Below are 17,579 nucleotides of genomic sequence, written 5' to 3'. Positions count from 1 at the left end.
CAGTGGTGAGTTTGGCATTTCAGCCCAGACAAGAAGTCTCCTCTGTATGCAGAATGGAGAGCTATTTTCTCTTGCCTGTCATTTAAAAAAAATTTTTTTTGGCATACTGGAGTTCATACTTCATGCTTGCTAGGCAGGTACTCTACTGCTTGAGCCATGCCTCCAGCCCATATTTTGTCCATTCTTAAAAGTTTGGACAAATGCATGTTATCCTGTATCCACCATTGCAGTATCTTTCAGAATAGTTTCACTGCCCTAAAAGTCCCCTACATGCCCATGTTTCATCCCCTGCCCCTCAACACCTGGCGAGCACTGACCCCTTTGCCATCTCTATAGATTTGCCTTTTCCAGAGTGTCAAGAGATGGAATCAAGCAATATGCAGCCTTTCCAGATTGGCTTCTTTCACTTAAGGCTCACCCAAGGCTTTTAGTAGACAGCCAGGTACTTTTTTTAAATTGTGGTAAAAAAAATAGATGTCATAAAATTTCTCATCTTAACTATTTTTTCGTTTAAGTTCAGTAGTAAGCCTAGCCACGTGGGTATGAAACAGAACTCCAGAACTTTTACATCTTGGAGAACTGAAACTCTACACCCCTTTTTTCCTTCCCCCTCCCTGGTAACTAACATTCTGTGTTCCATATCTGTGAATCTGATTACTTTTAGATGCCTTAGAGAAGCAGAACCCATGTACTGGCTTATTCCACTTAGCACAATAAAATGCTAAACCTCAAGTCCTTCCATGTTATAGTATATGGTAGGATTTCCTTCCCTTTTAAGGCTGCATAGTATTCCATTGTATGTACATACCACAGTTTGTTTATTCATTCATCTGTACATTCTTGGGTTGCTTCTACCCCTTGGCTACTGTGATTAGTGTTGCTGTGAATGTGGCTGTGCATATAACTCTTCATGACCCTGCTTGCAATTCTTCAGGATGTATGTCCAGAGCAGGGTTGTCAGATTATATGGTACTTTTAGTTTTAGTTTTATGTTTGTGGTGCTGGTGATTGAACCCAGGGCCTTGTGCTTGCTAGGCAGGCGCTTTCCCCTTGAGCCACTCCTCCAGCCCACGTTTGGTTTTGAAACAGTCTCACTGCTACCTTTGCCTGGACTTGCTTGTCATGGTCCTCCTGCCTCTGCTCCCGCAGCTGGGATTACAGCCTTACATAACCATGACCAGCTCTTTAAAAGTTTTGAGGAATTTCCATACTTTCTCCCAGTTGCATCATTTTACAATTCCACCAAAACAAAACAAAAGGGTTTTGCCTTTTTTTTTTTTAAGTTTGATGTTTAGCTCTGTTTGTCTTTTTGCTTTTGTTGCCTTTGGTATCACATCTAAGAAGTCATTGCTGGGTCCAATGTCAAGAGCCTTTTCCCGTATGATTTCTTTTGGGAGTTTTGTAATTTGACATTTTAGCTATTTCTTTTTTTTCACAGAGTAATATTCCATTGTATGAGTGTACCAGAATTTATCTAGTCACCTATTGAGGGGTATGTTCTTTTTGAGGGACAGTCCTGATTGCTTTTGGCTTTTGCAATTATGAATAAAAGCTGCTATAAACATTTATGTGGACATAGTTTTTTAATTCATTTGAGTAAATCTTTATGAGTACAATTTTTGGATCTTAAAGAGTATTTTAGCAAGCTGGGTATGGTGGTACATACCAGTAATCCCAGTACTTTGGAGGTACTGGGATTTGGAGGCAGGAGGATTGCAAGTTGGTTTTTTTTTTTTTTTCAGTACTGGGGTTTGAACTCAGGGCCTACACCTCGTGCCACGCCCCAGCCTTTTTGTGTGAAGAGTTTTTTCAAGATAGGCTTGTGAACTTTTGCCCAGACTGGCTTTGAACTGTGATCTTCCTGAGCTCTGCCTCCGAAGTAGCTAGGATTACAGATGTGAGCCACCAGCACCCGGCTGAGATTGCAAGTTTGAGGCTAGTCTGGAGCCTGTGGTGAGGCCCTGTCTCAATAAAAAACAAAAAACGAAAAGTTTTTTTAAAAAAATCTGAGGCTGGAGTAGTGGCTCAAGCAGTAGAGCACCTGGTTTGTAAGTGCAAACCCCTGAATTCAAACTCCAGTTCCATCAAAAAAAAAAAAAAATGGGGGCTGACAGAGTGGCTCAAGTGGTAGAGTGCCTGCCTAGCAAGCATGAGGCCCTGAGTTCATGCCCCTGTATCCCCCAAAAAATAAAAAAACCAAAACCTGAGTATTTTAACTTTGTAAGAAGCTGCTAAACCATTTTAGTAGTTCCCATAGCTATCCTGTTTTGTGTTCTCATCAGCCATGAATGAGAATTCTTGTTCTATGTCCTTCCCAGTATTTTGTGTTGTCAGTTCTTTAGTTCCAGTCATTCTAGTAGGCGTGCAATGTGTCCCATTGCTGTGTTAATTTACAGTTCTCGAGAACATTTGATGTGGGCTGTTTTCTTCTGCTCATTTTTCCCTCTGCCTAGCTCTCTCTCTCTCTCTTTTTTTTTTTTTTTGGTGTCTGTTGCCCATTTTTCAATTGGGTTGTTTCTTATTTTTTAGTTTAAGTCTTAAGTAGTCTCTTTCTTCTTTTCTTTCTTCCTTTCCTTTCTTTTCCGTACTGGGGATTGAACTCAGTACCTCATACTTGCTAAGCAAGCACTCTACCACTTGAGCAACACTCTCAGTCCTTTTGTCTTTAGTTTGTTTTTAAGATAGGGTCTTGTACTGACCTTTGCCTGGGCTGGCCTTGGGTCAGGGTCTTTCTACCTCTGCCTCCCAACTAGCTGAGATTATAGGCATGTACCACCATGCTGAGCCCCTAAGTGTTCTTTGTGTGTTATACATATAAATCTTATGTTTGACAAGTGTTTTGAAAATACTCTCTTCTACTCTGTGACTTTGACTTTTCATTCTCTTAACAGGGTCTTTCACAAAGCAGAAGTTTCCAATTTTTTTTCTTTTTTCAAAATAGGGTTTGAACTCATGGCTTTGAACTTGCAAAGCAGACACTTTGCCACTTGAGCCATACCTCCAATTTATTTTGCTGCAGTTCAAGAAATGGTGGGGTCTTTTGAACTGTTTGTCTTGGCTGGTTTTGAACTGTGATCCACCAGATCTTAGCCTCCCAAGTAGCTAGGATTATAGTTGTGAGCCACCCCTAGCACCTGTCTTGTTCTCTTTTTTCCTGTGGTACTGGGGTTTGAATGCAGGGCCTTAGGCTTGCTAGGCAGGCGCTTTACCACTCAAGCCACTCTGCCAGTCCTCATTTTTTTTTTTTTCTTAGCAGTACTAGGGTTTGAACTCAGGGCCTACACCTTTAGCCACTCCACCAGTCCTTTTTTGTGATGGATTCTTTTTGAGATAGGGTCTCACAAACTATTTGCCTCAGACTGGCTTCAAACCTCAATTCTCCTAATCTCTGCCTCCTGAGTAGCTAGGATTACAGGTGTGAGCCACCGGCACCTGACTTTCCTGTATGTTTTGTAGTTTTGTGTTTTACATTTAGTTCTATGATCTATTGATCTATTTTTGAGTTAAATTTTTGTGTAAGGGGTGAGTAAGGTCTACGTGACAAACTTTTCATCACTGTGACAAATACTTGGGAGAAGCAGTTTAATGGAGGAAGAATTTATTTTGGCTTATGGTTTCAGAGTTTTCAGTCCATGTCTGGCTCCACTACTTTTAGGCCTGTGGTAAAACAGAACATCATTGTGGGGAGGGCATGGTAGGGCAGAGCTGCTTACCTCATGGTGGCCTGGAAGCAGAGTGAGACAGGAAGAGGCCAGGGCTAGATACACCCTTCAAAGACATCCCCGTGACCTGCTTCCTCCAGCCAGGCCCTACCTTCTCCCAGTAGTCTATTCACATTTTGAAACAACTGATGGATTAAACCATTGATTAAGCCTGAGCCCTCATGATCTAATCCTCTCTGAAAACACCCAGAGATACACCTAGAGGTATGGTTTACTAATCTGGTAGGCTTTTCTCATTCCAGTCATGAGATGAGGGCAATCATTGCCTTGATCACCAGGGTTGATGTGACTGACCTGGCTGACTGGCAGCTGTCCCTCTTTGTCCCTCACCACTCCATGTGTATCCCTCCCAAAACTGTGTAGCTGGTAGAAGATAAACTTGCCCAATCGAGGAGGACAGTTCTTTGTTCAGTGGTATACGAGTAGCTTTGCTCCCCTGCTAGAACCTCCAAACAGGCTCTCAAGATTAAACAGCACAGTGTGTGTTGAGATTCTTCTTTTTTCTTTTTTGGTATGTGATATCCAGTTATTCCAGCACCATTTCTTGAAAAGACTACATTTCTCCATTGTGTTGCCTTTGCTCCTGTGTCAAAGCTCAGTTGACTATATTTGTGTGTCTTTTCTGGGCCCCCTATTCTATTTCACTGATTTGTTTGTCTATTTTTTTTTCTTTTTGGCAGTACTGGGGTTTGAACTCAGGGCCTTACAGTTGTTAGGTGGGCACTCTATCACTTGAGCCACTCCACCAGCCTTGTTGTTTATTGTTTTGCCAGTACCACCACCTGGATTACTATGACTTTTTGATAAAATCAGGTTTAGCCCTCTGATTCATGCTTCAATATAAGTTGATTATTCTTTTTTGTTGTTGTTGTTGTTCTTATTTTTATTTTTTGGTACTAGAGTTTGAACTCAGAGCCTTGTACCTGCTAGGCAGGCACTGTACCACTTGAGCCGTGCCACAAGCCTTTTTTTTTTTTTTTTTTTTTTTTTGTGGTACTGGGACTTGAACTCGAGCTACACCTTGAGCCACTCCACTAGCCCTTTTTTGTGTTAAGTTTTTTTGAGATAAGGTCTGGGAAATATATGCCCAGATTGACTTTGAACTGTGATCCTCCTTATCTCTGCCTCCTGAGTAGCTAGGATTACAGGCATGAGCCACTGGTGCTCAGCTCCTTTTTTTTTTTCTCTTGAGACAGGGTCTCATTATGTAGCCCAGTGTGGTCTAGAACTTCCAATCCTCCTGCCTCAGCTTCCCAAATGCTCCGATTATAGGAATGGGCCACCAGGCTTGGCTCAGCTTGCTTCTTCCTATAGGCTTTAGAATCATTTTATCAATATTCACAAGATAACTTACTGGACTCTTGGTTAGGATTGTGTGGAATCTGTAGATCAACTTGGGAAGAACTAACATCTCAACAATGTTAAGTCTTCATATCCATGAAAATGGGTATGTGTCCATTTATCTGGATCTTTGATTTCTTTCATCAGAATTTTCCTCATTTTCTTGATAAATGTTTTGTAAGATTTATAACTAAGCATTTCAGTTTTTTGGTGCTGACAAAAATGGTAATGTTTTTAATTTCCAAGTCCAATTGTTATTTTTCAAAATGTGGAAATAGTCATCTGTGCTAATTGAAACAAAGTAGAGCTGTGCTCCTCTTCCCCACCTACAGTACCCAGCATTAACACACTGGACTCTGCTGGCCAAGACCTGTCTCCTTGCTCAGCAAATTCCCAAAATGTTCAGGAACATCGTCACACAAATAGGTTTTTGTTTACTTTGACTATAGTAGAGTCACCATGCCATGTTATTCTGCAACTTCCTTTTTGCATGTAACAGTTTATTACAGCCAATTATGGCAAAACCTACAAATAGTGGATACAGACTCTGCCCTGTCTCTGCCCAGTTCTTTTTTTGAGGGAGGAGAGGCCATGCTGGGGATTGAGCCCAGGGTCTCACATATGCTAGGCAAGTGCTCTACCACAGTGCTGCACCCTAGGCTCCTGTCTTAGCTCTTTATGTGGTACACTTGTGTACAAAAACACATGAATTATTCTACAGCAAAGGACCCTTAAGGGTATGGGCATTTTATTTCAGTACATTTGTTGTTTGTTTTGTCTGCTTCTTTCCTGGCCCTGGGGTAATCTGGATTAATAACTGCACTAAATGGATGGTTGGAAAGTGTTAGCTTGTTTTCCTATTAAAACTTCTTGATTAAAAGAACTGGTTCCTGGTTAAAAGTGCAGAAATGACATCATCACTTGAGCCAGGCTGGGCTCATGTGATGTCCAGGGCTGGACAGATAGGAAATAGCCAGTAGTCCTGAGTTTCTTCTGGGCTTTGTTTTTCTCTGAAGGAGTCATGGTAATGATGCTGCTTCATAAGGTCGTTGGAAAGATGAGGAGAGGATATGCATGTGATGTGCCTGGCACATAGTACTCGCTCAGAAAGGTGAATTGTTGTGGCAGAGTGTAGTCTTCTGAAAGGCTGGATAGAAAGGGACCTGCTGTGGGGCAAGAAGGAGGAACCTGGCTAGGGAAGGGTCCCCTGGTGCATGATGCCAGCCCTGTGTACTAGCGCACAGGCTTATCAGAGTCTGGGGTGGGGGAGATAGAGTTGGTTCTAATTTCTGGCTCTGTTTTTCTCTCCTGCTTTTCCAGGACAAGCAGCTTCGGATCTTTGACCCCAGGGCAAGGGCTGAGGCCTTTCAGGTGAGTTGTGTAGGCAGCAGGGTGGGGAGAAGCCTGTGTGCAGGATGAGGACACTGTGGCTCCAGCAGCAGGGAGGAAGGATAGACTCAGGCCTCTTGCACAGCTCTTGGGAGGCAGGCTGCTGATGTTGCTGCTGCTGGAAACTCTTTCTGGGGGATGAATTCTGGGTCCTGGAAGGATCTGGCTTTGATCATAGGGTGGGGTACAGCCAGGCTGTCCACAGGCCATGGAGTGGAAGTGTCCTATGGCTTCAGGAACGTAATTTGAGATTCCAACTTCTCCTCCTTTGAGACCCCACTCTCCTTCCCTGGTACTGCCTGCAGACACCAGCTGCAGAGGAGCCAGAAAGAACTCCCACTTGGCCCCCTGTGCCCCTCAGATCTTGCAGTGGACCCTGGTATGGGTGGACCAACCGGCCTCACAGGCCCCAGGGGCTGTTGGTTTTTGTTTGGGTGCACAGAGCATGTGGCCACAAGTTCTGAGTGAGGGAGCTGGGACCTGGGTTTATGCAGCAGGCAGAGGCACTGGGGTATCATTTTTCCAACAGAGGCTGTGTACGCAGCAGCCAATGAGCCAGACACATGGCCCTATCCCAGTGGTTGCTGGGGGGGGCTTCTCTCTTTTTTTTAAATTGTTTTTATGTTTATTCATATGTATATACACTGTTTGGGCCACCTCTCCCCGCTGTCCCCCCAGGGGGAGGGGCTTCTCTTGCTGGGAAGGTTTAGTGCTTCTCCAAGCAACTAATGCTGGAGCTGAGGCCCAGACTTTCACCAGAGGACACACACAGATGGCCTGAGGTGGAGAGGGCTTGTTTCAGAAGTCTGCTAAGGGGTACAAGGAGGAGGCAAGCCACAAAAAGGCCTATCTCCTGGGCTGTGGTAAGCCACTGCAGAGTTAAGCAGGAAGCAAGATGAGTGGATTTACATTTCTCAAAAGAATTTTCTAGAAGCTAAGCCTGCTTCCCCCAGGGAGATAGAGTGCAAAAAACCCAGGTCCATCACATAGCTCCTCTCCCCATTTCTAGGACTGATTCCCTGTGGGGGGATGGGGTTCAACGGTAAAGTTAACCAGCCCAAATCTGGTAGCCTGGGAGCTCTGTTGTGGTCCCCCTCCATACTCAGAAACTCCTCTGTGTGGAGCACCTTATTGGTGCAGCCACTTCGCTCAGTCTAGCTGAAGACTGAAAGGAGGCCCCATCAAGCTGGGCAGGCAGTTTGCCATAGCCTGGTGGTGCGTCTTGGTGAGGCCGACTGGCCTTGTTCTGTGGGGTCATTTGTATTGGTGTGGTGTGCACAATAGGCCTCACCTATTGATCTCCAAGCATTTGCCCAGAAAGGTGTCCCAGATTTTGCCCTGGTCCAGGGTGCTGCACTGGTGCCACCGGGCATCAGACTGGGCCAACGTCCTGTGTTTTCTTCCTCCTACTCCTTCCTCTGTGGCCTGTTCCCAGCCTGCCTCCTCCTCCTCCTCCTCCTCCTCCTCCTCCTCTTCCTCTTCCTACAAGGGCAGGCAGCGCCTGAGGCTGAGGTGGAGCTGGAGCTGGAATGGCTGTCGGCCAAGGGGCTCCAAGTTCTTGAAGAGCAGCGAGAATCTGGGTCTGGAGGAGCCCCTTGGAGGGGCTTGGGCAAGAGACCTGGGAAGAGTGTGGGTGGCTCCCCCAGCTGCTGGGATGGTGCCAGGGCTTGGCCTTGCTGCTGAACTGCACTGTGAGGCGGGGGCCGCAGCAGGCCTGGAATGCTGCCCTCCACTTGGCCCTGCCCCCACTTCCGCCCAGGGCATCTGGTCCACACCTGGCTTCTATTAAGAGAACCACTGCTGGCGGCTGGGGTGGTGTAAGCCATGGGGCTGAGGAGAGGCCTTGGGGGAGTGCCTTCTCCGAGGTCTCCCTTCCTACCTGGTGTGGGGCATGGCGGGGTGTGTGTGTGTGTGTGTGTGTGTGTGTGTGTGTGTGTGTGTGTGTGTGTGTGTGTGTGTGTGTGTGTGTGTGTTGCATGGCGGGGTGTGTGTGTGTGTGTGTGTGTTGCTGTGTGTGTGTGTGTGTGTGTGTGTGTGTGTGTGATGTGCTTGCTGCCCTCTCAGTCTCACCTTATGGGAGCTCCACTGTGTGTGTGTGTGTGTGTGTGTGTGTGTGTTGCTGTGTGTGTGTGTGTGTGTGTGTGTGTGATGTGCTTGCTGCCCTCTCAGTCTCACCTTATGGGAGCTCCACTGTCCCCAGAGCCCTGAGGCTGCTCATGGAGCGTAAATTCCTCCCTTCACTGTCTTCTTTGGGGCCCTACTTGGAGCAGGGGACTCTTGAGTGGCCCCCTCCTGTTCACACTCTATTTTGTTTAAATTTTTAATTTTTATTGGCTTATTTTTTGAAGTAGGTCTTACTATGTTGTCCAGGCTTAAACTCCTGGGTTCAAGTGATCTCTTAGTAGCTGGGATCACCAGCACGAGGCACTGTGCTTTGCTCCCTACTTTGTTTTTCTGTTGCATTTATGACCATTTATTATGTCTCATGTACTTCTGTATGACTTCCTCCCAGCCCTTTGGTTCTTTCTGTTGTCAAGGCCAGGACACCCAGAGCCACACAGCAGAGTGGCAGAGCTGAGCTGTATTTCTTTCTTTTTTTTTTTTTTTTATGGTTGTGGCTTACAATTGGAATTTATTTTATTTATTTATTTTTGTGGTACTGGTTGGGGCTTGAACTCAGGGTCTACACCTTGAGCCACTCCACCAGCCCTTTATTTATGACGGAGTTTCTCAAGATAGGGTCTCAAGAACTATTTGCCTGGGCTGGCTTTGAACCTCAATCCTCCTGATCTCTGCCTCCTGCGTAGCTGGGATTACAGGCGTGAGCCACCAGTGCCCGGTTGAGCTGTATTTCTGCTGTTCCTTCACTGAACCAGTCCCCAAAGTGGCTGCCAGTGTGGACGAGGCCTTGGCTCTTCCAGGGAAGCAGCAGCCCTGAAGCTGGGGAGATGCTGGGGTATGTTAGGGACAAGAGGGGGCCCAGGGACAATCCTTTCTCCTTTCTCTTGGGCAGGCCAGCCAGTAGCTTCTGACACACATATCCCCTCCCATGAGTGTCAGGTTCTGGGGGGAGGGAGGTTCCTAGCATTCAGAGCCCAGCACCGAACCTGGCTGAGGAGGGGCATGGGTGGGTGATGGGGTTCTTTCTCTTGAAGAAGAGCCCCTTACCCTAGGAAGGAGCCCAGGGCTGCCCCTAGAGTAGTCTTGCCCCACACAGGATGTGTTGCCATGGCAATGGAAAGGGGATTTGGCTGGAATGCTGGGTATGCACCTCCCCTTCTGGTCACAGCAGAGCTGGCACTCCCTGGCCACAGTCCCTCCGGTTGTTTCCCTGGCCAGGTATAGGTGACTCATTCTGGGGACTGAGGGCTGCAAAGCCCTCTTGGGGCTTCTCCATGTGGGGACAAAGGCCACCCCAGAAGTACCTGCTTATAGCCAGTCTTGCCTCTGGGCAGGAAACCCCCCAGCCTGACCTCCAGTGACTTCCCCAGGAACCTCTTGGGGAAGCTGGGGCTTTTGGGTAGCAGCTTGCTTGGGTCCCAGCTACAGCCTTCCCAGGACCCAGAAGATTGAGAATCTGAGAACTGAAGGAAGGACTTCTCCCTCAGTGAAGTCAGTTTTTTGTGGGGTTTTTTTGTTTGTTTGTTTGGTTGGTTTTTTGTTTGGTGGAACTGGGGTTTGAACTTAGGGCTTCAGTCTTACAAAGCAGAAGCTCCACTGCTTGAGCCACACCTTCAGTCTATTTTGTTCTGGTTTTGGAGAGGAAGTCTCAAACTATTATCCCTAGCTGGCTCCAACTTTGATCCTCCTGATCTCAACCTCCCAAGTAGCTAGGATTACAGGCATGAGTACTGGTGCCCAGATTAAAGTCAGTTTTGAAACTAAAAATTGCTCCAGTGATTTAGGGTTAGGAGAGGGTAGGAGGTAGCTGCTGACCCCCAACCACAGCACCGGGGCTTCCTATAGTCCCCTCACAGATAGCTAGGTGTACCCGTGGTGGGAATGTCTTCCCAGATAACTTTCCTGAGCAGGCCAGACCCCTCTCTGCTTAGCTGCCTGGTGCTTCCTTCAGTGTGAGCTAGCACAAGAATGTTTTCTGAAAACCTGAGGGCTGCTGGTGCAGTGGTGGTCCTGGCCTCTTCCTGGTCCTTTCTCCACTGCCTTCTCACTGCAGTGCCTCAGGACCCCCTGTGCAGACAGATAATAATTGACTCAACTGCCAGGGCCTAGAGGCTCAGGTAGCCTACAGCTGCAACATGGGCGACTTGGGGCAGATGCTTCTTCTGTCCAGACCCCTGGTTTCTCCACATGTGAACAGAAAGTAGGAATGTAGGTACATTCCACCCCATCCTGTGCCTCTGAAGGAAAATGACTCAATAGCAGCTCCTGTACTCCAGCCTGAAAGCTCTCCCTTACCCCCATCTGTGACTACACAGTCTCTCTTTCCAGTCTCCATGTGCAGAGCGAATTCTATGCTGATTCTCCATCCTAGCTCAAATATGACCTTAAGGTGACTTTAGTTAAACACTCGATCACACCCTGTTGTCATCCTGTAAAAAACTCACATTTATAGCCAGGCATGGTGTTACACAGCTGTAATCCCATCACTTGGGAGACTGAAGCAAGAGGATCCTGAGTTGTTCAAGGCCAGCCTGAGTAGCATAATGAGACCCTGTCTCAAAAAGAAGGAAAAAAATGCATGTTTGACATGCACCAGATATGGTGCTAAACACTTAGCAAGTTTTCGTTTTTGTTTTTGTTTTGCGTACTGGGGTTTGAACTCAGGGCCTACACCTTGAGCCACTCTACCAGCACTTTTTTTGTGATGGGTTTTTTTGCCTGGGCTGACTTTGAACTGCAGTCCTCTTGCTTTCTGCCTCCTGAGTAGCTAGGATTACAGGCGTGAGCCACTGGCACCAGTAGTAAGTTTTTATTTGGTGGGACTGGTATTTGAACTCAGGGTTTCACGCTTGCAAACCAGGCGCTCTACCACTTGAGCCACACCTCCAGTCTTTTGCTCTAGTTATTTTGGAGATGGGGTCTCAAGAACTATTTGCCTGGGCTGGCCTGAAACTGCAATTCTCCTGATCTCAGCCTCCCAACTAGCTAGGATTACAGGCATGAGCCATTAGCGCCTGGCCTTAGTAAGTGTTAACATCTCTTCCTTACAGACAGTCATCCAGAGGAGGTCCTGTTACAGTGTTTTTTACAGACAAGGAAACTGAGGCAGAAGGACATTGCATAACTCATCCTGGGACAGGGGCATTGGGGGTAGGGCTGAGTTTCCACCCAGGCAGTCATGACTCAAAGCTTGCTCCTATAACCTCCTCTTTGCTCCTCTGTGGCACTTAGAGGCCTTAGTGATGAGTTGGCCTCCCTGATGTGTATAAAAAGACTTGGGGACCTTGTTTGCTCTGTTCACCATGACTCCAGTGCCTAGCATTGTGTGCACTTGAACATTCATATTATGAAAACGAATGAATGAGGACATTCTTAATAGTCTATTTGAGAACTGTCTGACCCCACTGCCAGCTCCTAGCACAGCCTTTGGCCCATGGGAGGCCTCACGTGTTCCTTGACAGTATGAATGTTATATAGACCATTTGGGAGGCATCTGATTTGCTGCTTACACAAGGGTATTTGCACACTGACCAGAGGACAAGAGCCCACATGATACTTCTGACCCACACTGGGGTATCAGGTGGGGCTGGCCAATGACCTGACCCTAGGTCTGATCCTGCAGCCCCTTTTAGGTGGAGAGAGGAGTGTGGGGCCCTGGTTCTCAGGCTCCAGCCCCAATTTCCTGTGCTGCTGCCGCTGGGTGGGAAGGGAGCAGTGAGAAAAGCCCCTTGAAGAACACAGTGGAGCGTTTCCAGCCGTCTCCCACGCTGGGGGCGGCCTCTTCGCTGGGGAGGGGGCCTGGAGCCAGCATCTCGAAGCTGCTTCCCTCCCTCATTCATTCCCAAGGAGATCGTGGGAAGCTTGGAGGAGGCTGACCAGTTTGGGGTGAGCTATTTTTGGTAACAGGGTCCTTGTCTCAGGCTCCAGGGGCCAGGGTGACAGGGAGGGAGCTGTTTGCATTTCCTTTGGCCTCCTCAGCTCCCCCTTGCCAGGGCCCAGGGGGACAGGGCCACTAGGCCAGGCCTGGGATGTGAACTTCCCTTTCCTTCTTGGAGCTGTGAGCCTTCTTGCCACAGCTCCAGCACCACGGAAGGGCCTGAGGGCCCTGTTCTGCCCCCCCTAGGACCTTCCCCAGAGCTTGGCCCCAGGCCTTCCCTACTGCCCACTGGCAGCAACAGGAGGCAGCGGTAATCCTCCTAATCCTGTGATTTGCACGGCACTTTGCTTTGCTTTGTAAAGGCCCAGTCCTTCCATGTGTACTCTCCGTTGATCCTCAAGACAGCCCCAGGGAGTGGGTGGCATGGGCTCTGTGGGCCCAGTTCACAAGCAAGAAAAATGAGTTCCAAGAGAATATGGGGTCCTTGGGGCAGGGGCAAGCACTAGAGCCCAGAGATGGAGATCCCAGCCAAGTACTTCCTCCTGGAGCCTGTCAAAGCAAGAACGTGCTGCTGTCTTTGGCCCCTGGCACTGAGGAAGGTCTCCTTTCCAGTCTTCTCAGGAAGAGTGAGACTGGTCACCTCTAGGTGCAGAGCTGCCTGTAGGGTAGAGGCACAGAGTTCTTCATGTGTGCACCTGAGGCCTCTGTGGGGAAAACTGGCCTGGCTCCTCCTGCTCTCTGTGGATGCTCAGGCAGATGGGCAGCCAAGTTCCCCAGCTCCAGGCCACTCCAAGAGATTCTTGCCCACAGTAAGGGGGCCCTGGGAGCTCAGTACTATCTCTTGCCTTCTGCAGAGCACACAGGCCCACGAGAACAGCAGAGACAGCCAGCTGGCATGGACAGGCATCCAGGAGCACCTAGTGTCAACTGGATTCAACCAGGTAGTGGCTCCTCCAGCATGTGCAGGGCACTGTCAGGCAAGCATGTGTCTAGCCCTTCAGCTGCCTACTCTTAAGAGGATAGGGCGAGGCCATTGGGAAGTAGGGGTGCTGATGGCCAGTTCCAGACCTGTCCATATACGGCCTGGCTATGCAGCTGGGTCGCAGGGCCCCAGGGGATTGATGGCTGTGGAAAACCAGCAGATTCCATTTGCAATAGCTAAGCATGACCCTCTGAGCAGTGGTGGCCCCACAGGGACCAAAGTCCATGGAGGGAACCGCCCCTTGTCCCTTGTCACCTTAAAGGATCTTAAAGGGGCAGGACATGAAAACCCAAACTCTCCCTTCCTGGCATAACTCCCCTGCTGCTCTGGGGCAGGTGCCTGTTGCCAGTCTGAATCCCCAGGCACTGGGTTCTAGATGCCCTGGGATTGGGCTGAGCAACAGGCCCTTCTGAACTTCTCTGCGGCCCTCTCCGCAGATGCGTGAGCGAGAAGTAAAGCTCTGGGATACCCGGTTCTTCTCCAGTGCCCTGGCTTCCCTCACCCTGGACACGTCACCCAGGTAGGAGCTATGGCATATTTGGGGGTTGGGGCCCAGAGCCCAGATGATGTCCTGAGTCCAGGCCTGGAGCACAGGTGCCACTGATGAGAGCCCCTATCGAGCCTGTCAGTGAGTTGGTCTGATCATGGAAGTGTGTGGCGGGTACCAGAGTTGGCCAAGGAACTCTGCCCCTGCCCTCCAGAAGCTCCTAACCTCACCAGCAGGGGGCGCTGAGGTAGCCCTGAGCTGGCAGATAAGCAGGACTCCCTTTGTTCCCTTGGGCCCCTGGCAGCACAGTGGCAGTCGGTACAAGGCAGTTTCATGGTCTGAGACTCATGCAGGTATTTTGGCATTTGGGGAAGGGACTGTGTGTCACCTGGCAGATGTGGCATTTGGAGCAATAGAGATTTCAGTTTTGCTGTGAATGTTTTCATAGGGTTGAGGGCCCAAGATACCCAAGGTTGTGATAGGAAGAAGGAAGTGGGATGGACATGGGATATCATGGGGACAGACAGGTAGGTATGGAGGTGGCTGTGGCACATGGGGATGGCATCAGACCCCACTGAGATTTTTTTTTTTGTGGTACTGGGGTTTGAATTCAGGGCTTCACACCTGCTAGGCAGGCTGTCTACCACTTGAGCCATTCCATTTGCCCTGTTTTGTGCTGGGTTTTTTTGAGATAGGTTCTTTCGAACTATTTGCCTGGGCTGGCTTTGAACCATGATCCTTCTGATCTCTGCCCTCTGAGTAGCTAGGATTACAGGTGTGAGCCACTGGTGCCGGGCCCCACTGAGATAAATATAAAGGGCTCACTCAGCACCTGCCACATGACTGTCCATGGTTGTCTCCAAGTGAGGTTAGTGCCCATGCAACATAAATGGTCCATGTGCACCTCATCCTTCTACGCCCACTCCCTGAAAGTGTGTGAAGGAGGAATTGTGGCAGGGCTCCTGGCCTGGCCCAACAGCTCTGTACAGATATGGCTTTGGTCCACAGTAGCTCAGGATCCAGCCAGGAGGCCCACAGTGAGCACTTCCAAGGGACCATTCTGTCTGCATGATCATTTGCATTACAGCTGAGGAACTGAGGTTCCACAAGGTGGAATAGCCAGGTGGGGCTGTTGAGGGAAGAGACAGGGGATATATGTGGTCCCTGTTCTAAAGCCTCAGCCTGTCTCAGCCGTCACTGATAAAGGGACCGACTGGGCAAGGGGATCAGGGAATGCTGGAGCCAGGAAATGGACCTGGGTCTTGGCTATCTTGTCCAGCCCCCTTTTCATGCATTTCACAGCTGAGCAAATTGAGTCACAGAGGAACGGGGGCCTGTCCAAGCGCCAGAAGCAGCAGGGTAGTGTATCAGGTGGGGAAGGCTACAGGAAGAGTCCCTGTCCTTGGATCCCTGGCTAAGAGAACTTTTAGTGGAGGGGAATAGGCAGGGGAACAAAGACCCTTGTCCCATCCTCTCACCCAGAGAGTGGCTGGGATGCTGGTGATGCCCATGGCATAGATGAGAACGCAGGGCTGGGTAAGAGTTAGGGCCTTCCTTGAAACTACACGTCAGGCCAGAGGCCAAGGCTGGTTGCTACCATCCTCCTGCCTGTGCTGGCCTAGGGCTCGGGAGTGGGGTTAGTGTGGCTGCCCAGTGCTGGAGTTGTTGCAGCTTGTGGGCCTTGGGGCTCCACAGTCAGCATCATCCCATGCTGCAACCCCAACCCTGGTGCCACTCTGACATCTTGTCCTCAAGATCCTCCATACCAGATGGCCCCTTTCCTACAGGCCCCCAGCAGAGGCCGTGTGGGACACTGTGGGTGTGAAGGCACAGGGCACCAGAACTCTAGTGCTCTTCTGCCCACTACTTCCTGCTTTCCAGGCTCTACTCAGTGATGGTGACAGCCTCCTTTCTCCTACAGAGCATACTTTGCATGGCTCCAACATGGTCCCTGGAAGAGTTAATGATGCCAGACCCCATGGTGCCACTGGCCAAGACTGACCCTGTAATTATAGCAGTTAAGAATAGCTTTGAAGGGCCAGTGAGTACTGGAATTTGTCAAATCACTCCCAGATGGGTGACCAGGCCAGTGTCCTGCCCCTCTGTCCTCCAGCTATGCCTGGCCGGCTCTTTGGCAAAGGAGCTGGGACTCTCCCACCTCCCCCCCCATGAAGCTAGTGGATGTCAAGGATGCATGCCAGCCTCCAGGCTGTTCTGAGAGGTAGTGGGTCCCCTAGAAGCCAGAATTCCCAATACTGAAGATGGAAAATACAGGGCATCAACTGTGGGCACAGCTGCGGGGGAGGTTGGCAGCTGGACTCAGCCAGCCACCCTTGGTTTCTTGTTTTACAGATTTTCCATCTTGGTTTGGTCAGAACAGTGTGTGTGTGTGTGTGTGTGTGTGTGTGTGTGTGTGTGTGTGTGTGTGTGTGTGTGTGTGTGTGTGTTTGGTCAGAACAGTGTGTGTGTGTGTGTGTGTGTGTGTGTTTGGTGGTACTGAGGTTTGAACATGTGTATTCTTAAGAACTATAGGGGCAAGAGGTCAGGCACATGCCCCATCCTCCTCCTCATCCTCTCCTGGGGTCTGTTGTGGGTCCCATTTCTGTTCTGTCCTTGTCATTTGTGGAGTGTCTAAAAGGAAGTGTGCTATAGTGGGAACAGTGGGGATTGGGAGCCAGGGCAGCTGCAGGCCATCCAGAAGGCTCAGGCTGCCCTGTGTGGATGGCAGCTTAGCACTTCCTGTGTGCCAGGCTCTGTGTTCTTCACTGGAGGTGGGGGGATAACACAAGGGACCAGCAGAGTACGCTGCTAAAAGAGCAGCACATACTGTAGTCCAGGAGATGTAGAGGCACACCTGTCTTAGGTGCTGTGCTCCTGGGCGTGAATTGAGAGGGGAGTGTGAATGTGAGTGCACTGTATGTCCTGCTCCCTGTAGCAGCATTGCTGGGCTGGCCACCCCATCCTGGAGCAAGTGTTGGGGTCACATCCCTCTTGCAGGAGTACTTTTCCTCTTCTGTAAAGTGGGTTGTTGGGCATGGAACGAGAGCTTGTGCAACCTGAATGGTTTGAGGCCTGTGGTGGGAGGGACCCGTTAATTAGGGGCTAGAACTTCTCCACAGCTGCCTCAATCCTGGGGAAATGCCCTGGAGCTGGGAGGGCTGCATATTGGCTTGGTCCTCTTTGGGAATGGTATACTTCAAATACCTTTCTTGAAGGCCCCTTTCTCTGGGTCCTGCCATCCCTCTAGGCCAGGTTTACTTTGCAGTGAAAACATTTACTCAGGAGCCGCAGTCTTCGGCAGCAGCCCACAGGCTCACAAAGGATCTTTTGACAGGGCTGCCTGGGGGGCAGGCCTCGCCATGGCTGTTGCCCTAATAAGACCCAGGCCTACAGGAAATCCACCTGGGCTGCCGCCACCACTGCTACCGCCTCAGGAGGAAGGGGCCCCACCCAGGCCCACTGCCACCACCCACTGCCCGCGTGACCCACCACTGCCTCCTTGAGCCGGAGCCCTCAGCAGCCGCTAATTGAATCCAGAGCTTCGCGTGGCCGGGGCTGACTTGGTGCTGACATCAACACCCTGAGCTGCAGGGCCTGCTCACCATGCCTGACTGGGACACCTCCTTCCCGTCAGGAGTGATGCTGGGGGTTGGTGCCATG

General features: G+C 49.7%; 1 protein-coding gene across 8 annotated transcripts in view; it reads left to right on the top strand.

Moving 5' to 3' along the window:
* Coro7 (coronin 7) overlaps window positions 1-17,579 on the top strand; it is a 64,829-nt gene that overhangs the window by 19,336 nt on the left and 27,914 nt on the right. For 7 of the 8 annotated variants that reach the window (XR_012443133.1, XR_012443136.1, XR_012443134.1 and 4 more), the window contains exons 7-9: window positions 6,384-6,434; window positions 13,305-13,391; window positions 13,870-13,952. Coding sequence is in view for 3 of the 8 variants with exons in the window: in XM_020156533.2 (XP_020012122.1) it covers window positions 6,384-6,434; window positions 13,305-13,391; window positions 13,870-13,952 (221 nt within the window). In the remaining 5 variants the exon portion in view is untranslated. Of the gene's footprint in view, window positions 1-6,383; window positions 6,435-8,593; window positions 12,459-13,304; window positions 13,392-13,869; window positions 13,953-17,579 lie in introns of those variants that run through there. The other variant, XM_074059240.1, reaches the window with a different exon arrangement.

This window comes from Castor canadensis, chromosome 17 (assembly GCF_047511655.1).
Source record: "Castor canadensis chromosome 17, mCasCan1.hap1v2, whole genome shotgun sequence".
In the NCBI taxonomy this organism is placed as follows: domain Eukaryota; kingdom Metazoa; phylum Chordata; class Mammalia; order Rodentia; family Castoridae; genus Castor; species Castor canadensis.
This window is presented reverse-complemented; position numbering and strand designations above follow the sequence as displayed.